At 41.0% G+C, this 24270-nt stretch overlaps 1 protein-coding gene across 1 annotated transcript in view; it reads right to left on the bottom strand.

Moving 5' to 3' along the window:
* The window catches only part of LOC145391352 (uncharacterized), a 210905-nt gene that overhangs the window by 143559 nt on the left and 43076 nt on the right, over positions 1–24270 (bottom strand). Inside the window, exons 6-9 of the mRNA XM_080265950.1 lie at positions 20265–20270; positions 10171–12336; positions 9590–9951; positions 7235–7438 (exon numbers count right to left, since the gene is read on the bottom strand). Of these exons, the coding sequence (XP_080122076.1) occupies positions 7235–7438; positions 9590–9951; positions 10171–12336; positions 20265–20270 (2738 nt within the window). The remainder of the gene's footprint in view (positions 1–7234; positions 7439–9589; positions 9952–10170; positions 12337–20264; positions 20271–24270) is intronic.

Raw genomic sequence — 24270 nt, 5'->3', positions numbered from 1 at the left:
GAATTCTTCCCGCTCCTTCTGGCACCTTGCCAAAAGCCTTTCTAACAACTTTATCTCATCATCCTTCCCTCTTCTTTTCCATTCTGATGGCTCTCTAGGTATTTCTTCTACTGATAAAGCAGAACTCTTCACTCAGCCTTTCTCCTCCAATTCCACCTTAGACAATTCTGGTGCTGTTCTTCCAATACTTTCCCTCTCTGACTTCCTCATGGCTGACATTAGAATTTCTTCAGCAGATGTATTTTATGCCATCACTGGCCTCAATACTAATAAGGCATATGGGTTTGATGGGGTCCCTCTTGTTGTTCTCAAGAATGCGCTGCTGTGCTTACACCTTACCTAGGTAGGCTCTCTCACCTTTGTCTACCAACTTGCATCTTTCCTTCTTGCTGGAAGTTTGTTCTTATTCAGCCAGTCCCAAAGAAGGGTGACCATTCCCATCCCTCTAACTATCACCCAATTGCTTTAACATCCTGTGTTTCAAAAGTTTTCAAGTCTATTCTTAACAAAAAATTTTTAAAGTATCTTTCCTATCACAATCTTCTTTCTGATCATCAGTATGGGTTCTGCCAGGGACACTCCACTGGTGATCTTCTCGCCTACCTTTCAGACTTTTGGACATCCTCCTTTCGAGACTTTGGCGAAAGCTTTGCCACTGCACTTGACAGCTCAAAGGCTTTCAACAGTCTGGCATAAATCTTTAATTTCAAAACTGCCCTCTTACAGTATCTATCGTTCTATCTGTGCCTCCATCTCTAGCTTCCTATCTGGTCGTTCTATAGCTGCTTTTGGTTAGATGGTTAGAGCTTTCAATGGTGGTGTTCCTCAGGGCTCTGTCCTATCACCAACTCTCTTCCTGTTATTCATCAATGATCTTCTAAGCTGTACATCTAACCCTATCTACTCATACACTGATGACTCCACCCTTCACCTTTCCATTTGCTTCCCACAACGTCCATCTCAGCAGTTACTTCAACAAACATGGGATGAGGCTATGGCACAAATAACGTCTGACTTGGCTCATATCTCCGTAAAAATAATCTTGTTGTTTTTAATGCGTCAAAAACCCAGTTCTTACATCTATCAACCCAACAAAACTTCCACAGGAGTATCCTCTAATTTTTAACAATATCCAAGTCAATCCTGCATCATCTTTAAACATACTTGGGGTTTCATTCTCTCAGGATTTATCTTGGAATGAACATATTGTCTCTCTTGAAAAATCTGCTTTCAAGATATTGGGTGTGCTAAGCCAACTCCGTGCCTTCTTTTCTGCTGAACAGTTGTTGACTTCATGCATGGGGTTTTATTAACTCCTGTGTAAAGTACAACATGAGGAGGCTCCCCACACACAGCTCTTCTCAACAAGGTGGGGTCAAAGTCTTTCTGTCTCCTTAACTCTCCTCTCACTAGCTCCTTTCAACTTCTGTCTCTTCCCCACACTGCTGCATCCTTATCTCTTTTCTATCGCTACTTCAATGGCCACTGCTCCTATGAACTGTCTGCTTGCATCCCTCCACCACTAAGGCGGGCCATAGCACCTGTCTTGCAACATACTCTCATCCCTTTTCTCTCCAGCTCTCTGATGCATGAGTTAAATAAACATCTGTTATGCATAATAATAATGTATGAACGATGCAGAATCATCCAAGGTGCAAACTGTTGTGATGGAGAATTGTTGGTGTTTTGACGGGGAATTCTCTTGATGGGGAATGGGATCGATGATGCAATCGGGATAGCATTTTCAACGGTCCCTCTTTATGTCATTTTTGTTAACGTTCTGGTTGCTGAGCTCCTTTATTTTCTTCTCTCTTATTTTCCAACATTCATTTAGAAATTCCTTTGCATTTTCAAAGCGTTTTCCCTTGAACAGCCCGAATGTAAACACGATTTATTGATGTCACAGTTTTCATCAATGCATGAAATATTTACTCTCTAAGGTTTTCATAATTACTAATATTTATTTAAAATTATTATGATATACTCCATGGGAGATAAGATGAAAGTTCAATAGTCAAACATGAAATATTCTTTGTTGAGTCGCCTAGTAGCCCACACTGTTTTGTAACTCTTCTGATGGGTGAGAATCCGTACCCCAAATGACAGTGTTTACTCAACCTATGACTAAAACACATTTATCTAAGTCTAAAAACAGCTTACAAATCAACCTAAACACAAAATTTCAGTCAAAAATATCATGAAAATTGGTCAAAAAAATAAAAAAATAAATAAAACCCCATCGCAAAACCGGGGGTAGGCCTACAATAGATGGGGTAGGGTGGTATTTCTACCCCCATCACTATTCCAGGGTATCGCATCTGGGTGTGTGTGTGTGTGTGTGTGTGTGTGTGTGTGTATATATATATATATATATATATATATATATATATATATATATTACCCCCATCACTATTCCGGGGTATCGCATCTAGGGGTGTGTATAAATATACTGTATATATATAAATATATATATATATAAATATATATATATATTACTCCCATCACTATTCCGGGGTATTGTATCTAGTGGTGTATATATATATACATATATAAATATATATATTGCCCCCATCACCATTCCGGGGTATCGCATCTAGGGGTGTATCTATCTATCTATTGCCAGATGCCTCAATCCCATTCGGGGTGGCCACAAACAAATCGCCTCCACGTCGCCCTGTTCCCTGCCATTTCACTGCCCTGCTCCCAACTCACACCCCCTTCTCTCATATACCTCTCCACCCCATCCCTCCATCTCATCCTTGGCCTCCCCCTCCCTCCACCTCACTCATACACTCTCTTCGCCAGTCTTTCACCCTCCATCCTCTCCACATGGCCAAACCACCTCAGTGTATTCCTCCTAATGCTTCCTATCACATCCACATCCACACCACAACACTCCTTTATATCCTCATTTGTCAGCCTGTCTCTCCATATGACTCCACAGGCTCCTCTTAAATAACTTATTTCCACTGCTCTCACTCTTGACTTGATGGATAGATGGATGGATGGATATTTGTGGTAGGTGGGGGTGCTCATCATCCACTCACTCGATGTAGTGCTGCTCTCAGGTGTCTGCCCTTTCCTCTCCTCCATCCCTCTTTCCCTCCATCCTCTTCTGTCTTCCTTTCGTTCTTTCTTTCCTTGTCCATCTGCCTATGGGCAACTTTACACTCCCTCTTCTGTCTTTCTTTCCTTCATTCTTTTCTCTTCCTTCTGCCTGTGGGTGACTCTACACTGAGTGACAAGCCAAATGGTTTCCTGTTCACCAGGAAACCATTTACTACGCTGGGTGGTAACCATATAACCAAATTTTGGCAACTGGTGGTTTAGTGGGTAATTATTGCACTCCAATATGATTGAGCCAGTGAAGGTTTATATCCAAGGGGTGGTTGGGGTTGATTGCTCGTGTAATGCCACACAGGGATGAGTGAGGCTGGTCACTCTCATCTTAAATGTCAGGACCAACTGCCTAGCCCCGGGCACCTACGCTCCTCATGGGGCAATGTAGGATTGGATGATAGATAGACAGAATATATATATATATATATGTATATACAGCATATACAGTATACAGTATATGTATATATATATATATATATATATATATATATATATAGTACATACATACATACATACAGCATATACAGTATATACATACTGTATATATATATATATATATATATATATATATATATATATATATATATATGGAGCCTCTGTGGTACAGTGGTGGAGTGTGCGTTTCGTACACGGGTGGACCAGGGTTCGCGCCCCGCCGGGGTAATAAACTTTGGGAGTGTTCACCTGACCACGTACTGCATTGGCAGACACAAGGGGTGCTGTGGTTGAACCAGTGTCGCTTACTGTAAAGTATGCTTGCACCCAGTCGGCTTGCACGGGCTGATTACACTTGGTTCACAGACTACACACACATCCAAAGCCACTCCAACACTACTATTACACTTACAAGCACTTCTCACTCTACATACAATCTCTACCAGACAGCCTAAGCCACTTGGTAGAGATAAATTGGCTGTATCGTCCCAATTTCGGTCGTGATAGGCCGGTCCTGTAGTGGATACTCAAATGGCTACTGCTGATGATGATATATATATATACCGGTACATACATACAGCACATACAGTATACAGTATATATATACAGTAGAACCTCTCTCATACGGACTATATGGGGGGAAGGGTTGTCCGAATTAGCAGATTGTCCGGACCATCAGGGTAATCTCCAGTTCATAAAAAAACTATCTACAGTAAAAGTCCAATTTTTCGGCATCCAATTCCCCGGCAAATCTGATATTTCGGCAGTTTTGAGAAATAGTCCCATTTACGAAAATCTCTGATCATTCGGCAGATTTTCCGATTTTTTTCGTCAGTCTTGAAATTCTCCATGAGTCCTTAGAGCCTGTTGCAGGACCTTCTACTGCTGGGGACTTCTTCCTGCAGTAGCAGAGTCCAATTAACCCCTTCTATTGTACATATGTAAATAAGGAACCTACTATAAGTTTAGGTAAGTGCATGTGAACTTGTAGGCCTACTGTACCATTACATTTATATACAGTATGTTCACTAATTTCTTTATTTTTCATATTCATGTATAGTACTGTATTCATTACAGTATTGTACAGTATCAAACAGTATACAGTACTCTCTCCAAGCACATTTGTAATGATATGAGTAGTGATGACAGTGTTCACCGAAACATATAAGGTACTGAGTGGGTAGGGTTTTTGAAAATTTGGCAATTTTGATTTTTCGGCACTTGCCTGGTCCCATAGATGCCGAAAAATCGGACTTCTACTGTACATATGGTATGTTTGTTAATTATTAACATATGTTGCATATGTCAACCCTAAATACAGTAACTGCAAAAGATGAAAGGATACTAAAATAACCAAACTAATCATGTACGATAGTTTTGTATTGCATAATTTACAGGTAAGGCCATGACAAGGAACTAGCCTACATTTTAAATTGTAGTAAGTGACTAAGGCCTGTGCAGGCAAAACAATAAATTAATTAGTTAACTGTAATATTTGGAATAAAAATAAAACTTATGTAGGCAAAAAATACATTGTCATCTTTGGCATATTGATAACACCCATTTGGGCAAGAAGCTAATGTTTGATGTACAAGTAAAGCACATTTAAGTACAAAAAATAACCTACAGTAATCACTAAACACTGCAGAATATTCTGACCGATTTTTGTGTAAGCAAACTCCTCCTTTTAACACCTTTATTCACTGCAGAAGCTACACTTGCATTAAGGGGCATGGTAAGGAGGATTAACATTTGAAATACAGCGTAAAAATATTAGTGGTTGGTAAACTAGTTGATGAAACGAATGCTAGCGTGTGTTTAAACAGACGCCCATGTTGAGACCTAGCGTGATCCGAGACTAAACGAATGATGATCGCTTTCCGCGCCGATACTGAAAATGACTTTAGAATTACTTTCAACAAATTTTTGGAGCTTATTACTTTTAAATTTTGTCTGAATTAACAGAAGTCCGGATTAAAGGGGTCCGGACCAAAGAGGTTCTACTGTATATATATACTGTATATATATCCATCCATCCATCATCCAATCCTACTTCGCCCCATGAGGAGCGTAGGAGCCCGGGGCTAGGCAAGATGGTCTTGACATTGAAGATGAGAGTGACCAGCCTCACTCATCCCTGAGTGACATCACATGAGTAACAAATCCCAACCACCCCCCGGACATAAACCTTCACCGGCTCAATCCAATTGGAGCGCCTTAATTACCCACTAAATCACCAGGCACCATAATTTGGTTATATGGTTACCACCCAGTGTAGTAAATGGTTTCCATATATATATATACATTCATCATCATCATCCGGATCTCCTTTCCCACCTTAGGGCAGGGTGAGGAGTAGCAATGTCCAAACAGCCCAAATCTGTCTAATCCAATGGGCCACACTTCCATTCACTCATCATTCAAGCTCCCGGAATCCTGGCTCTATCCGATATGACAAAACATTCACCACATTCTATAGCTTCACATAAACGTATCCGATAGAGTCAATCCAGACGCTGTCACATTAAAAAGGGGCGCCAAATCCCTGATTATGCACTTCTCTTCACAACATTCATCCAGCCAGCTTGATCTCTTGTCAGTTCCCTAGCCTCACCAACTTCCAAACCTCTCTTCCTCACACACTTATCCACCATATCTCTCCACCTTCTCCTTGGCCTACCTTGCCTCCTCCCTCCTTCAAATTCGCTCAGATATACCTTTTTCACCACTCTATTGTTATCTATTCTCTACACATGACCATACCATCTCAGTACACTCTCTTTGATTCTGGTGTTCACCGACTTCCTCATTCCACACCTTTTACGAATCACATTATTTCATATCCTATCCACCCTCTGTACTCCACATACATTCCTCAGCAGTCCCATCTCCACTGCTCTTACTCTTGACTTTTCATTTTCATGCCACACCATAGTCTCACATCCATATGTTAAAGTTGGCACTAACACTCCTTCATGTAAGCCTCATGCAGCTGCAGCACTCAAGCCTCTGTTTCTTATCAAGGCCTTCATTGCACCAGCTACTTTTCTTCCTTGTGTCACTCTAGTTTCCACTTTTGCACATTTTCAATCGTAAAATCTATAATAATAATAATTAATAATAGCAATTAAAAAAATAACAATAATCATCATCATCATCATCTGGTGTTGGCTTCTCAAAAGTGCCAGCTCTTCCAGTGGAATTCACTAGCACAAACACAATACAATTTTAAAATTACAAGCACTGTGACATCATTCATATACACCACGAACTTCATCTGCAGAAGTGATGATTATTATTAAACTTTAGTGATGTTTTACAGTGAAGAGGTTAATGAAGGCTATATGCAACCCCTCCAGTTTGAAAAGTCTATTCTAGGTGAATAGGTCCAAAGACAGAAATAAAAACATATATATCAAGAAAGTAAAAAATAAGCATGGAAATGTAATGATACTTAATTGCAGGCTATACAGCTGTGGACAGTAATGTCACTCCTCTTTCATGGTCAAACAATTGCAAAACTCTGACAAAATAATCCAAAAAGTCTGTTGGGCTATGATGATCACATGACTGTGTTATGAAAGTAACTGTTGACTGTCTCATGATTTATCACAAGTGAACTAAAATTTATGTCTGCAGCTGTACAATAACTGTATGCTGATAAACACATATAGCTGACCAAGATGAAGGATGAATCCAGGAGGAAAGGTCTTCATTGTGAGGAATGGGTATTCCAGTAAGTCAAAAGATTCCTGAGTCATGAGTGGGCGATGGTGAAGCCCTGTACTGCCCCCTCCTCCAGCCCCGCCCCGCCCTGCACTTGTTCCACCACCACCACCACCGCCTCCTCCAGATGACCCTCCACTCCCAGCAAGGCTGCTACCTGGTGGATAAGAGATGGCCAATAGAGATACTGGTACTTAAAAATAAATACTGGAGGAAACAAATCTAATTCCTCTCAGCTGATGATGCATTCTTTTTCCTGCTACCTCAAAGTATTTTATTCAACTTAGTAAAAACTTCCCACAGTGAAGGGCTTAAAGAAAGCTAGGCTGCTGCCTGGTGAAGACGAGATGGCAGAGAAGGTACCTGCCCCCTACACTACAAGGTGCATTTTATCACTTAACTGGCCACCTACAGATAATTTTATTCAGCTCAGGAGAGACTTTTTCAACCACAGGGATTAGATATATGCTTTAATCAATGCTTTCCTTTTACAATTCAAGAAAAAAAAATTATATAAAGCTGCCTGGTAGCGGAGGGAATAAAAGATAAAAGATGAAGTTCATAATAAGCCATTATAATTAACAGGCTTTATTCTCATCAATCCCATTACATATTTTAGTTTTTCTCGTTTCTCCAAGTTATTTTACTCAACTCTGGAAACAGCTCTCACAGTGAAGAGGTTAAAGGTTATATTTAATATAGTTTTTCTTTTTAATTCCCCAAAGTTAAAAAAAATATATCATCTGGTAGGATTAAGAATAACATAAAAATGTGTTTCCAGATTCAAGAGGTAAGGGAACTGGTACACAAACACACACACAAAAAAAAACACCAAAAAACAAATTCTCATAGAAGGTACCCAACTGCTTGAAGTACAGCCTACAAGGAAATAATGGATAAATGAGACAAAATACCATGCTCAAGAGTCAAAGGAAAACCAGGAAAACTGCATAACTTGTTAATAATTTATCATACAGGAAGAAACTTCAACATCAATAAATCTAGAGTATAACAAAAAAAATTCCTGTGAAGTAGAAGAAGGAGGAGGAGGAGGAGGAGGAGGAGGAGGATAAACAGCAGCAGAGCATTCAAAACCTACCAACTGCCAAGAACAAGCACAAAATCCACGTGAAATATACATACCTGGGATCATCATATTAACCCTTCAGCTGTAGTTGGTGCATTTGTTTATTGTATACAAACACCATAATATTTTGTTCAAGAGATTTCCTATCAACACAAGGCCTAAAAAACTAACTTGAGCAAACATATTATGCTACTGGTGACCCCAGAAATATATTTAGGTTAACATGAGACGATTTTGTTTAGTGTTAAGAAATTCTATCAATCACATAGCTAAACAAGGGTACTCTATCAGGTAGTGGGGTGTTTGTACAGAATCTCAACTTAGGCAGGAAGAGGATAACGAGTGCAGATATGAACAGCATCTTTATAACAGATGTTTCAACATTCAGAATGTTATCATCAGTGATCATATTCCCTTAAGATCACTGATGATGACATTCTAAATGTCAAAACATCTGTAATAATGATGCTGTTTGTATCTATGCTCATTATCCTCTTCCTATTCAAGAGTACTCTACCAGCAGCATAAGGCAGATGGACTCATGCACTTGAGGAATAAAATGTTGACATGGGATCAGCCAACTTTGATCTGGTTAACCGTCTTTCCCAGAAAACTTGGCATGATTTTTTAATTTATTTTATTTTATTTTTTTTTAATATACTGGACTATGATAGTTAAGCCTTACATCTCTACCTCAGAGATTCTTGCAGAACTTGGATGGTGGATGGAAATGGCTCATCACAGATTAACTGACCAAAAAGACAATGACTATCACAGAAACTCCACATATACCACATAATTCTATTATGATTCAGTACTGATTCAGCTCACATACAAAAATGAGACAAATGACTGAAGGAAACATGGGAGAAAACTGTAAGAAAAAAGAACTGGGGAAAATATTCAAGAAAAATAGTAGCAGCAACAATGAGAAATCAGAATGAAGATGCTGATAGGATAGACTAAATGTATAGAAAAGCAAGGCAGAGACTGAAAAACATGCCTAATGGCTGGTTGGGACAATATAGGTCAGGGACAAGAAAGGCTAGGATGGTGGATGGCCATGGAAAGAGATGACTGTAGCACAAGAATGTGAATGCGAAGCAGGAAAGGAGACAGTAAAGTACTGAAAGTAAAATATTTTTCAAAGGCAACAGACGATTCAGGAAGGTGTGAGTGAGGCCTGTCATGGCTGCAAGAGAGCAGGGAAGTAATACCGACCTTTAGGGGTGATGGAGAGGTCCGAATCTGAGGAGCGCCTGTTGATGGAGACTCCAGGGGTCCGGGAAGGGCTGGCCAGCTTGCCGGACTGGGTGGGGGAATGGGCGGGGGCAGGGGCCACTTCGGTGCCTTCAGGTGGGGGACACGGGCTCCTAGACACGGGGTAACATCCGCTAGTGTGCCTGCTGCGTGGGGCCACCCCACACCGCCTTGGGGACCCAGCGGTTGGGGCAGAGCGGGGGCGGGCATCACTGGGCAGGTCATGGCTGCAGGCGGGCAGGATCGGGCAGGGGGTGGGCGGCCAGGGGTGGGAGGGATCACACTTAGCTACTACACCTACACAAGCACACTCAGGCAGGGTGCTACACACACAACAGCAAGAGGCCACAGCACAAGATGGAAATGAAGGAGCTGACTTAGAAGAATGAAGATGGTGAGAGGAAAGCGAAGTAACTGGAAGCTTGGATGAGGAAGAGAGAGAGAATGATGAAGAAGTGGGAAGCTTTGAGGAAGATATATTGGAGGTATCTATCCTCTTAGAATATGAAGCTTTTTGAAAAGAAAGAGAAGTAGCTGGAGACTTGGCGGAGGAACAAAATGAAAGAGACGAGAAGGCAGGAAGCCTAGAGTATGAAATACTAGAAGAATCTTTCTTCTCGGAGTATGAGGCTTTAAGGAGCTGTGGACAAGAGTCTGAGTGTGAATGATGGTGTGAATTTTCATCAAACTTAAAAATAGTACCTGGGTCTGAATCAATATCAGAAGTTGCCTGAGAATGTTGGTCTGAATGTGGGTGTGGGTGTGCTCTAGGTGGGAGTATGGGTGTTGATGGAATTACTGCAATGGCTGGCAGAACACTCAGAGTCCCCTTCTGTGGTGCCACATGATCATGTTGGTGTTGTGGTCCATCTTTTTTCTCACATTTCACTTCTTGACACTCTTCTCCTTCATTTGCTTGCTGTTGCTGCTTCACATCCTGTCTTTGTTCATTTTCTGTCTTTTCTTGACATTGTTCTGCATGTTCCATCTGCAGTTGCTGTGATTCTTGCTGTTCTTCACTGTATTGTTGCTGTGATTCTTGCTTTTGTTGCTGCTGTTGTTGCATGAGTGCCAATGCAGGCTCATAAGGACAGGCTAAATCCAAACCAAAGGCTGCTTTCCTTGACGTTTTCTCCATTTTTTCTGTACCAACAGATTTTTCTTGTTTGTCTACTTTTTTAATTTCTACTGATTTATCACCTTCCTCCCCATGTTTCCTTTCTACTGTTTTTCCTCTCTCTTTCATGCTACCTCTCTCTTCGTCCTTCATACCATTATCTGCGTTTCTTCTTGGCTTCCTCTCATCACAAGGGTCATCAAAGACTAAGTCCTCAGAAGGGTCAAGAAGAGAGGCAGGGGCCACAAAGAAGGTGGGGGTAATGGCAGACTCACGGTCAAAATCAAAAGTGACTTTTGTGGCTGGGTCAATGGCTGAGTCACTTGTGCTGTCCAGGGTGGTATCAAGGGTTGGGTCAAGAGGTCCTGTAAAGTGTGAGGCAATGCTTTCCTCACTCAGGTAGAACTTTCCTCCAGTCCTTAGTCCTTTCACTTCCCTGGAGGGGCTGGAGGATGAGGAGCTTGAACCGCGACTGCCATCATCAGACTCAGAGGAAACAAACTGTATTGGAGAGAGTGTAGCTTGAGAATGACAAGAATAGGTGCGAGCATAGATGCTTTTGTTCAGGGTTGGATCAGACAGGGCAGGAGATACACCCTTGTATGAGAACTCTATATTGGTAATTTCCTGGTCATCATCTGAGAAATGGTCTGCTGCCTCATCCTCAAACTCTACCAAATCAGGAGAATCCAGATCCCAGTCATCCACAGAGTCATCTGGAGATGTAAGACTCTCCCTGCTAGGAGGAGGAAAAGTAGAAACAGTCTCTGGTTTGTTCACCCTGTTCCCTCGTCCTTTCAGCAAATGGCCCACTGCACGACTGTTCTTCCCATCAACTTTATGACCAGTCCACCTAGTGTTTAGGTGACTTGGTCTGGCCTGACCATGTACTATTTTGTCAAAGCCATGACCTACCCTGATATGCCTGCATCCTTGGTCTGAATGAGTATGTCGGATGGTTTGGTCAAAACTATGAGACTTTTCCAAAGGACGCAATCTCATGACTCGCTGAGCAGTTTTACGAAGCCCTGCACGGATGGTTCCAAGACCATCCTGAGGACCAAAAGGAGCTAGAGGAGTGCTGGTTGTCCGAGCCCGAGGCCGGTGAGACCGAGACTGTGAAGGGGACTGGCAGGGATGGCCAGTGGTGCTGAGAGCCAGGGAAGCTTGACGCTGGAGGAAAACAGGGGGGTGACGAATGAGGGTGGACGCACTGCGCTTCTTCTTCGCCAAAGGCAGTCCCCGCATCACTCGACGTGCCCCACTGAGAGCCAAGTGTCGAGGTGGGGTACGAGTAGATGCTGGGGGAACCATGAGGTCCAGCCACTGCGAAGGACTCTGTGACGGGGAGCAGGAGAGACCCAGAAATTGTTGATGTACAGAGGGGTTGATGGGGAAGCTCTGGCTGAAGTGAAGGGGAGCTGGCAGGCCTGAGGGAAGGTAAAGGTATGACGTGGCTGGAGCAGATACTGTGGAGATGCGGTGGTTTGGAGGTAGACAATGATTAGGGGGCAAGTGGACAACTGAGATGGGCATCGGGTGGCCAGGTCTGGACACACACATGTACAAGTTCTCAAGTACTAGTTCTTCACTAGAAAGGTTCATGACAGGAAGTAAAGTATGTGTTCACACCACAACATATTTGAATATGCATGAAATAAGATTATTAAAATGTATGTGTATGTGTGTGTGTGTGTGTGTGTGTGTGTGTGTGTGTGTGTGTGAAGACATACATGCATTTGTGAACACAGCATGAGTAAGGATTTTATGCACAAAGATAGTGTGTGAAATATCAGTATGAAGGAAATATTTGTGACAGAGTGGTAGAATGAACCAATGAGAAATAAAATGGAGAAATGAACAGATATACAATATGCCATTAATGAAAATAATAGCAGAAGATTAAAATTTCAAAAACAATCATGTTCAGAGAAATTGACCAGAAGCAAGAATGGAAAGATATGAGATCACACAAAACCAAGCATTATAGAAAAAAATGATGGAAATGAAAACAATGGCAGAAAATCAGAAATAACATAAGAGATGACAGTGAATAGTTAAAACGGAATGAGAAGGAGTCATATAAATGATAAATGTCAAAGAAAAGGGATGAAATACAAGATATGGTTCAATATGAGATCATGGTAATGACAAGGAGGATCATATAAATAAGAAAGAGTAAAATGAAAATGAGAGGCAAAATGATACAATAAAAGAACAGGGGTCAGTGTGTGAGGAATAACGATATGACATGGAAAACAAAAATAAAAAGAAGACAGTGAAATAAATAACAAAAAAGAAAACATGACAGGAGAATTATAGATAAGTAAGTGATAAACGATTGTGAGAAAAACCTCAGAGGGGAAAAAAAATTGGAACAACAAAGAATACGAGCAGCGAAAAGAACAGACAAATATAAATAAACAGGAAAATATTATACAAAATAAAATTAAAAACATAAATATATCAAAACAGAAAAAAAAATGACAGTGAAGATTGAAGCATCCAAGGTTATGGAAATCAAGGAGTATGAAAATAAACATTATGTGAAATATTTAAGACAGTACATAAGAATGTAAAATTTAAAAGAAAAACAGGTAACATAAGTTTAAAGATGAATTAATATTTGGATAGTACAGAACAGAGGGGAGAGATTCAGGGGAGTTAAGATTGGAGCAGAAAGTGTAAACAAACATAGTAACGATAATGGAGGAATTGAAATTGAAGAACAGTACAGATTAAAGATGACAAAGAATGGAATGTGAGTGAGGAGTATAAAAGTTGTAGATGAAAAGTTATAGATAAAAAGGAAGTGAATAAGTTACATATGAAAGAAGTTACAGATGCCAAAAGAAGAATGAAAGTTATAGATAAAAAGTTACAGATAAAAGTGAAAGATGAAAGAAATTGAAGATATAAGAAAGATATGAAAGAAGAAGGTTACATATGAAAAAAACAGTTAATTAGAGAAAGTTAAAGATGAGAGTTAGAGTAAAGAGTGAAAGTTACAATTCAGACAACAATTAAGCAACAGCAAGCAATACCATAACAATTTAAATGTGGGCAGCCAGGCGTGTACATTTTAGATACATCAAAAGGATAAGTATATTAGTAGTTATACCAGTAAGAGGAGGGGGAGTGAAGGAGAGAAAAGAAACAAGTGGAGTATTAATAAACAGACTCCAGAAGATATAAAGAGATGGCAAGTGAAACCAAAGAAAATATTTCAAAGAAATTAAACAGTACTTTGAGCCAAACTTAATTTGTATTCTACTGGCCTGACTTACAAATATTAAAACAAAAACAAAAAGTTTATTTTCTAGTATGGATAAGGAAGAAGCTTTGCCTATCCTCAGATGGCATTGTAAAATGTATCACATCTGTGCTTTACCAGTGCTCATTATATTTCAGGTATGAAGCTGATGGGCAACTGCAGGAATGCCAACCAGTTTAAAACTTACTGATTGTATGTAAGTCAACCAGTTTAAAACTTACTGATTGTATGTAAGTCAACAGTGGTTGAAAATAACCTGCCTAATTGCCTTCATAAACTTTCCCACATAGAAATAATGATGATCACAAAATCCAACTTTCCCTCCCTGGGAAGACTGCCAGACATTATGCAGTTGGGCTCATGCTCAATTTAATTCAGACATCAGCAGTTAACCTGGTCTATTATGGAACTTAGTGTCCATGTACAAAATAAACAACCAGCACTACTAAACAGAATGAAAGAAACCATAAAATAAGCTATCATCCATTTCAGCATAACAAAATTACATTTCCCTATGTCAAATGTGACATAACAAAATTATATTTCCCTATGTCTATTGTGACATAATGTTAAGTCAACAAACATTTCACATACTGTGGCAATCCTTCAGGTGTCTTATAACTTTTAGACAATTACAATTATTAACAAGATGGCATAAAATTTTTAATTATGATCTAAATAAAAAAAAAAACAGTTTATTCAGAACTAAAAATAAAATAGAATAAAAAATGTGAAGACAACCTGCAATGCACACATATGAATAATGTATGACTACCACCTATCTGCCCAATAAGTTGAACACAAGGTATTAAGATTAGGCTCTGGAACTAAAGTCCACTGTTATCCCTACAGACCACAATTCTCTCACCCTGTCTGGCCCCAGAACTGCATTTCGGGTCTCATTTTTCAACTTTCACCAAGGAACATTTTGGTCTTATGCTTTTCCTTGATTTTACACACCAGAAAATGTATACTTCACTCTCATATGTCTAATAATTACCCCACTACCGACTGTCAAAGAACGTCATAAACATTGTTACCCTTGCGTATAGAGAGAGAAAAAAATTGCACCAAGGCAAATTTTAGTCTCATAGATTTGATGAACTTGATTTTTCACACCAACAAATGTATATTTCACTCTCATAAGTCTAATGGTTACTGCACTGTTGACCTACAAAAATAAAAAAAAGCCACTCCTCACTATGAGCATGAATGGGATGATATAAGAGGGAACAGGGAGGTGAAGGGAACAGGGAGGTGAAGGGAGTGGGGGAGGGCATCAGGAGGGGGGGGAAAGGGAGGGAATATGCTTACCACAAACAGACAATATGGTCTAGAGGGGGTATTGGGGGTGATTTGGGTGCTAGGAGACAATGAGGACAGGGCCCAAAGGAGTAGAGGGAAGTGGAGAAATGGCTGGGGGGAGGACCCTCCCCAGCTCTATCTAGGGGGACTAATCAGGCCAGACACCGCCAGATACTGTACTTTCCATTAGCCACACTCCATACACGTCATCAAAGAGACAGGGATACCTTGCACCAGTTTTTGGTAGCATGTGTACTAGCAATGACGATAGGACTATACGTACCATGGCCCAAACGCATCGACAGATGATCAAAGAACTTTGGGGGTTAAGCTTCCTGACAAAGATGCCTCACTCCTCTGCAGCTGACTGGTTGATATTACTATAAGAAAGGTAATGTTGTGGCTCATCACTGCTATATTTCATCATATCTGGCCATCTGTCACTATCAATCTCAGCTCACCCAATCACAGCTCTGCAGTCAAGTTGGAGACTAGTTCAGCTTTCCAAGTTAAATATATGGACCATATTATCATCATCATCATCCAATCCTGTGATGACCCATTAGACGCATTGGAGCCCATGGCTTAGCAAGCTGGTCCTGACATTTAAGATAAGAGTGACCAGCCTCACTCGTTACGTGAGCAATAAACACCAACCATCCCTTGGACTTAAACTTGCACAGGCTCAATCTGACTGGAGTGTCTAAATGCCCACTAAACCACCAGGTGCCATAATTTGGTCACACGATTATCACCCAGCATTGCAAATGGTTTCCTGGTGTACAGGAAATCACTTGGCTTGTCACTCAGTGTAGAGTCACCTGCAAGCAGAAGGAAGAGGGAAGAATGAAGGAAAGAAAGACAGAAGAGAGAATGTAAAGTCACCTGTAGACAGAAAGAGGAATGAAGGAAATAAAGACAGAATAGGAAGGAAGGAAAATAGATAGGAAGAGATGAAAGGGCAAACACCCAAGAGCAGACTACATCGAGTGAGTGGATGGTAAGCGCCCCCATCTACCCCACTCATCATGTGGGTAAATATGAACCAATTTTCTACAAGATGATTCACTGGTAGCCAAGAAGCACCATGGAATTATGAAACCTTTCAGTGCAATAAAGCCTTCTAAATTTCATTCATGCTACCAAGAGAATTACAATATATTATTCACCTTAGGAAGGGATACCTGAAAGAGAGGAGGTTACGGAAGGCTATATCTAATGCCTTGAGTTCAAAATGCCACTCCAATGCTGAATAAAACCATCTAGTGGTAAAAAAAAAAAAACAAAAAAAAAAACAAAAAACAAAAAAACTTTCATATTGAATTTGGTCTCTGGAATGGGACACCCAGAAACCATTAACCCTACTACAGGTTGAATACCTGCCTGGTAGACACAGAAATGACTACTACAACACAAGGATCACATGTGCATTCTCTCAATGCTGCACATGACTGAATTCTGATGCTAGACCCACTAGTGACACCAGCAGGTCCTGTCTGACTCATCATGCTACATCGTCACTTAAACAGCATTAGCAAGGCATGGGCTTATGCTGAGATCTACTGAAGTCTGGGCAGCATGTGATAAGTCAGAAATAAAATTTTAATTACTATATCTCTGATCAAATGAAACATTCAAACATACTGCAATTGAAAGAATGGAGCTCATAGGCAAGGGGAAAAACATACTGAAGACGACTGTTGCAAAAAAGTTAGCTATGTATATGAAAGACCAAGATAAGGGTTATCTTGGTCTTTCATATGCATAGCTAACTTTTTTGCAACAGTTGTCTTCAGTATGTTTTTCCCCTTGCTTATGACCTCCATTCTTTCAATTGCAGTATGTTTGAATGTTTCATTTGATCAGAGATAAGTATCTAGAAAAGGGAAAGTAAGTGTATGATGCCCTCATGGACTGGGAGAAAGCATTTGACAGAGTAGTTAGGCAAGGTATGTGGAAGGTATTATGAATATATGGAGTGGATTGGAAATTGTTGAGTGCTGTGAAGAGTATGTATGAGAAAGCTAGGGCTACGGTGCGAATGGATGGTGAGCTGAGTGAGTTCTTTGATCTAAATGTATAAATGAAACAGGGATGTGTTATGTCTCCATGGCTGTTTAATATATTCATGGATGGCATTGTAAAGGTGGTGCAAGGTAGGGCAGTGGATGTGGGGGTGGCTCTAATGAATGAGGGTGAGGTGTGGAAGATTCTGGTGTTGCTGTGTGCTGATGATACAGTATTGTTGAGTGAAGATGAATGGGAGCTGCAAGGTCTGGTGAATGAATATGGGACTGTGTGCAAGAAGAAGAATCTGAAAGTTAATGTAAACAAGAGTAAAGTTATGGTGTTTGAGAGGAATGAAGTCACAAAATGTACAGTGAGGTTGGATGGTGAGGATATGGAGAATGTGAGTGCATTCAAGTACTTGGGTAGTGTGATGAGTAGGGATGGAAGTTTTAGGGATGACGTGCTTGAAAGGGTACAGCAGGGAAGGAAGGTGGTTGGTTCACTGAAAATGGTGATGAGAAATAGGAAGGGGAGTATGGAAGTTAAGAAGTCACTGCATGATGGTATTGTGATCCCTACCCTGACGTATGGAAGCAAGGTGTGGAACTTGCCAGAGAGGAACAAATCAAGAATGAGAGCAGTGGAAATGAGTTACCTGAGAGGAGCATGTGGAGTGACATGGAGGGACAGGCTGATGAATGAACAAGTGAAAGAACATTGTGGGGTGAATGTGGATGTGACTGAGAAAATCAGGAGAAATACACTGAGGTGGTTTAGACATGCGGAGAGAATGGAGAATGAAAGACTGACTAACAGGGTGTATGTAGGTGAAGCGGAGGGAGGGAGAGGGAGGGGGAGACCGATGATTAGGTGAAGGGATGGAGTTTGAAGGTATATGAGGGAGGGAGGAGTGAGTTGGGGGGAGGGCAGTCAAATGGTGGGTGACAGAACAACTTGGAGGCGTTTTGTCTGCGGCCACCCTTTGCGGGATTAAGGCATTGGGCTATAAAATATATATATATATTCTGGTATTCTGGAGGGAGGGAGAGAGAGAGAGAGAGAGAGAGAGAGTTACAGAAACCTCCAACTCAGCTTATAGAAGTAATAAATAGGGCAAGAAGCTTAAGCTACAAATTACCACTGCACAACCTGGCTATTCTCTTATGAAGAGACATGCTATTATAATACTGTACAGTACAGTAGTTCCTAGTTTAACTAAAGTACTTAGTCATAAGGTGGCTCCTCAAAGCTAAATATGTCCTTGGCATTAGTGAGGGGTGGGGGGGAATACAACTAGAGCAATGGGATTAACAGTTAAAATTTCAAACCTCAGGACTAACAAAAAATAAAATAAAATAAAATGGCTTCATTAAGAATCAAAAACACAAGGCAACGTCTAACTGACAATGTTAATGAAGACAGATGGTAACCCTTTCAATATGGCAGCTGACCCGTAAGTTTCACAATATCATCTGGCATTTGCAAAAATAATATGTCAAAATTACCACACTACCAAATTGTGGATGGGATAGGGTGATGAGAGAAGTAAAAACATGAGTAATGGAGAGAGGGATGGAGTTGGTATGAATGGTGATGGATGGAATATCTCAAATTTGTTGTATACTGATGATGCAGCACTACTTACAAATACCGGACAAGAACTTGGCAGGCTAGTGCAGAGTTTTGCTGATGTCTATGAGCGTCGTGCCTTGAGAGGAGATATAGAAAAGAGTAAAGTGATGGTTATTAAGAGAGATGATGGCTCCCAGTGTGATGTTGCAGTGAATGGAGAGAGACTGGAATTGGAGAGAGAGTTCAAATTCCTGGGTAGAGTGATAGAAAAGAGAGGGAAATGCACAAAAGAAGTGGAAAGTAGAGTGACACAAGGAAGAAAAGTAGCTGGTGCAATGAAAGCCTTGATAAGGAACAAAGGCTTGAGTGTTGCAGGTGCACAAGGCTTACATGAAAGAGTGTTAGTGCCAACTTTAACATATGGATGTGAGACTATGGTGTGGCATGAAAATGAAAAGTCAAGAGTAAGAGCAGTGGAGATGGAACTGCTGAGGAATGTATGTGGAGTACAAAGGGGGGATAGGTTATGAAATAATGTGATTCATGAAAGATGTGGAGCAAGGAAGTCGGTGGACACCAGAATCGAAGAGAATGTACTGAGATGGTATGGTCATGTGGAGAGAATGGATAACAACAGAGTGGTGAAAAAAGGTATATCTGAGCGAATTTGAAGGAGGGAGGAGGCAAGGTAGGCCAAGGAGAAGATGGAGAGGTATGGTGGATAAGTGTGTGAGGAAGAGAGCTTTGGAAGTCGGTGAGGTTAGGGAACTGACAAGAGATCAAGCTGGCTGGATGAATGTTGTGAGGAGAAGTGCACGATCAGGGATCTGGCACTCCTTTTTAACATGGCAGCGTCTGGATTGACTCTACTGGATACGTTTATGTGAAGCTACAGAACGCAGTGAATGTTTTTGTCATATCCGATACAGCCAGGATTCCAGGGTCTTGAATGATGAGTGAATGGAAGCATGGCCTATTGGGTTGGGCAAATTTGGGCTGAATGGACACTGCTACTCCTCACCCTGCCCTAAAGTGGGAAAGGAGGTCCGGATCATGATGATGATGACCAAATTGTGAAAGTGTGTTTACAAACCATGTGTTCAGCAAAGACAACTCAGCTTAAACCCTTGAATCTGATATCATTTTTCCCTTTTATTTTTGCTGGTAGGTGGGGGTGCTCACCATCCACTCACTCGATGTAGTGCTGCTTTGGGTGTCTGCCCTTTCCTCTCTTCCTTCCTTCCTTCTCTGGCTTCTTTCCTTCATTTTGCTCTTCCTATTGCCTACAGGTGACTTTACACTCCCTCTTCTGTCTTTCTTTCCTTCACTCTTTCCTCTTCCTTCTGCCTATGGGTGACTCTACACTAAGTGACAAGCCAAATGGTTACTTGAACACCAGGAAACCATTAACTACGCTGGGTGATAACCATGTGACTAAATTATGGCGCCTGGTGGTTTAGTGGGTAACTATGGCACTCCAATTGGATTGAGCCTGTGTGGGTTTATGTTCAAAGCGTGGTTGGGGTTTATGTTTCATGTAATGCCACCCAGGGATGAGTGAGGCTGGTCACTTTCACCTTGAATGTAAGGACCAACTTACCTAGCCCCAGGCTCCTACGCTCCTCCTGGGGCCGCATAGGATTGGATGATGATAATTTATCTCAACCAATCTCTTTGGCTATGGAGATAAAAAAGGGTTAATGAAGCTTATATCAAATTCCTCCAGATCAAAAAATCTTCCTAAGCTGAACAAAATCATCAGGAAGTGGCAAGAACAAACCAATAAAATACATTATGTCATCAAACTGAAAGGGTTACCCTCCTAAGACTCAGAGCATCATTTTTATTTCATTTCTGTCATCTGACAATTTAATGCAGATTTAGAACTTACTTTTGAACCGGAGAATTCTCAACAGCCTTCATTAACCCTTTCACTAACAAGGGGTTCTCCAACACTGAACAAAATCGTTTGGTGGCTGCAAGCACAAAATACTGATAATTTTCTAAGTCGTAAATTATTTAAATATACATGTACAAATCTAAATATCAACATAAACAAAGTGATAGAAAGAATTAATATGACAACAGATACACAGGATGGCAAAACAGGTAAGTAGGTAAGAGTAGGTAAGAAGGGTAATACCAAGTGACTAGATTACAGCACGATAATGGTAGGTAAGTAGCTGACAGCAAATAAGCACATAACAGTAGGTAAGTAGGTAATAGCAGGGTAATGGTAGTTGAGCAAGTAAGATTAGGAAAGGGGTTAACAGTAAGCACGGTCACAGTTAAGGTAAAGGTAATTATGAAGGTAATAGCAGGACAATTGTAGGTAAGCTGGTAACAGTAGATAAGTAAAGTAACAGAAGATGAGTAGTGTAAGAGAAGCTAAGTAGGTAACCAGGTAATCAGGGTAACAAAAAACAGTAGGACTGGGGTAGGATAACAGTAGGCAGACAGCGAAACTGAAGCTAAATGGGTAACAGGGGGTGAGCAGAGTAGCAACGTTACAATACAATAGCAGCAAGGTACGGGAAAGGCAAATGGAATAACAAATATGTTAATAGAGCAACAGTATTAGTGGGGCATTGATGTGTAGGTAAGTGAGGAGAGAGGGAGGCAAGGGTTACTAAGGGAAGGCAGAGGCAGGCAGCAATTATTAAGGGAAAGAAGGGATGGACAGGTAATGACTGGGTGAGATGACACCAGCATAGGCAGGGACTGGCAGCAAATGCATATAGAAGGCAGGTCAAGCAGTTTTTGCAAAGGTAGGAAGCAAGAACTTATGGTAGGTGAAGGTAGGCAAGGGGAGATCAGAGATGGTAAAGGAAGACAGGGGTAAACATATATTACTTGGGAAAACCCTGGGTAAGGAGGATGTAGGTAATTGTATGCACATAAAGACTTGCTGATAATACACCAACAGTCACAGCAGTGCAGAGGGGTAGGCATCAGGTGAGGCAACAGCAACAGACACACAGATCAGCAGAAAATGCACAAGGATGGCAGGGGTAGGCAAGGGTTGCTCAAGGGAAGTAGGGGTAGGCAGCAATTACCACAGAAAGGTAGTGTTGGCAAGGGTAGGCTGGGGTTGCTATAGCAAAGCAGGGGTAGGTATATATTAATTGGGAATAGTAGAGACACATAAAGGTAGGCAAGGGTTGGCATACATTAAGGTGAGGTAACAGTAATATATACAGTAGAAGTCCTATTTTTGGGCATCTATGGGACCAGGCTAGTGCCGAAAAATCAAAATTGCCGAATTATCAAAAACCCTACCCAGTCAGTACCTTATACGTTTCGGTGAACACTATCATCACTACTCATATCATTACAAATGTGCTTGGAGAGAGTACTGTATACTGTTTGATACTGTACAATACTGTAATGAATACAGTACTATACATGAATATGAAAAATAAAGATTAGTGAACATACTGTATATAAATGTAATGGTACAGTAGGCCTACAAGGTCACATGCACTTACCTAAACTTATAGTAGGTTCCTTAATTACATATGTACAATAGAAGGGGTTGATTGGACTCTGCTACTGCTGGAAGAAGTCCCCAGCAGTAGAGGGTCCTCATGGAGAATTTCAAGACTGACGAAAATAATCGGAAAATCTGCCGAATGATCAGAGATTTTCGTAAATGGGACTATTTCTCAAAACTGCCGAAATGTCAGATTTGCCGGGGAATTGGATGCCGAAGAATTGGACTTTTACTGTACATGAGCAGGATGGGGTAGGTAGCATTACTGAGGAAATGCAGAGGCAGGCAGCAATTACTGAGAAAAGCAGGAGTACACAGTGAGCAATAAAAAATGGCAGGGGTAGGCAGGGATAGCCACATGAATACCAGGTGAGGTTACAGCAAGACACAGGATTATATAACAATTACTGAGGGAAGGTAGGATAGGCAGGGGAATGCACTAATACATCAGGTGAGGTTACAGCAGCAGACACAGAGTTGGTAGCAATTACCCAAGGAAGGCAGGGTAGGCAGGGGAAGGCACATACACCATGTGAGATAACAGAAACAAGAGTTGGCAGAGGCAGGCAACAAGTATTCACAGACAGTAAGGTTGGCAGCAATGAATGGAAGGCAGGGATTGGCTGCAATTAAAGGGAGGCAGGGTTGGCAGTAATTAAGGGGAGGCAGGGGTTGGCAGTAATTAAGAGGAGGCAGAGGTTGGTAGTAATTATGGGGAGGCAGGGGTTGGCAGCAATTAAAGGAATGCAGGGGTTGGCAGCAATTAAAGGAATGCAGGGGTTGGCAGCATTTAAGGGAAAACAGGATTTAAGGGCAGGCAGGTAAACACCTAGTGTGTGAGCTACACACGCCACAAGTCGTGGAGAATTCTCAACAAATTACACCAGGATACTGGTTTGTATTCCTGTCAAGACTGAAGGCTTCTTAACACCTCTTCCTTATCAGATTGTTCCTACATATGGAATGTTAATATTCTCTTTTATGCTGCTAAGGCTTTACACCAGGACACTGGTTTGCATTCCCATCAGGACTACTGGTTTCCTAACACCTCTTCCTTATCAGTTAATTTCTACATACAGTGTGTTAATATTTACTTTTATGTTCTTTACAGTAACCATGTCACTAGCAAAAAATATTACACAAATGAATATCAACCTGTAAACAGAAACTTACTTGAACAGAAGATATAGTTCCAATTATGACAAAATTCAACAGAGGACCAACTAAAACAGAATTTCCTGCATTTTTTAACCCCCACACGCCGGGCAATATTTAAAGAAGTCGTTACCTTACTACGGGCAAGTTCTTGGAAACCTCTGAAAATTTCTTGTTTTCAAACCTTAATATCTCAGAAAGTACAGAACTTAGGGAAATGAATTAATGACCATTTTACTCAACAACTCTTCCTCATGTAAATGAAAGTATCCCCAGGTCCATAGGTTGCTGCACTGATGAGTAATGACATGAGGAAGAGAACTAATTTTCACCGCAAGAGTGGCATAAGTGAAGGACATATTCGTGCATCTGCCTGCAGTGCTGACTATGGTTTTGCTCTCAACATGATAACTTACTCCACTACTAGATAAATTAGACACTGTTGCATCCAAGGCGTGCCTTAACCCCTAAATACCGTAATTCGATCTGGCCCGTCTGCCACTGGAGCCGCAATTTGGGGGTGTTTTTTTGACTTACATCAAGGGGAAAATCAATGTGCTCTGGCTAAAGTGGAAGAATTTATACACCTGACAGCGCAATCGGCACCCCCCCCAGGCCTAATGGTTACCGCACAATCGAGGGTCAAAGTTGAGAGAGAGAACAAAAAAAAATAGTTACCCTCCCAAAAATTTTGAAAGCCCCCATAGTTTTGATAA

This window comes from Coenobita brevimanus, chromosome 18, assembly GCF_032717465.1.
Source record: "Coenobita brevimanus isolate Jiangsu-jjx chromosome 18, ASM3271746v2, whole genome shotgun sequence".
Taxonomy (NCBI): Eukaryota; Metazoa; Arthropoda; class Malacostraca; order Decapoda; family Coenobitidae; genus Coenobita; species Coenobita brevimanus.
Note: the sequence above shows the minus strand (reverse complement) of the source record. Positions and strands in the feature narration are given on the sequence as shown.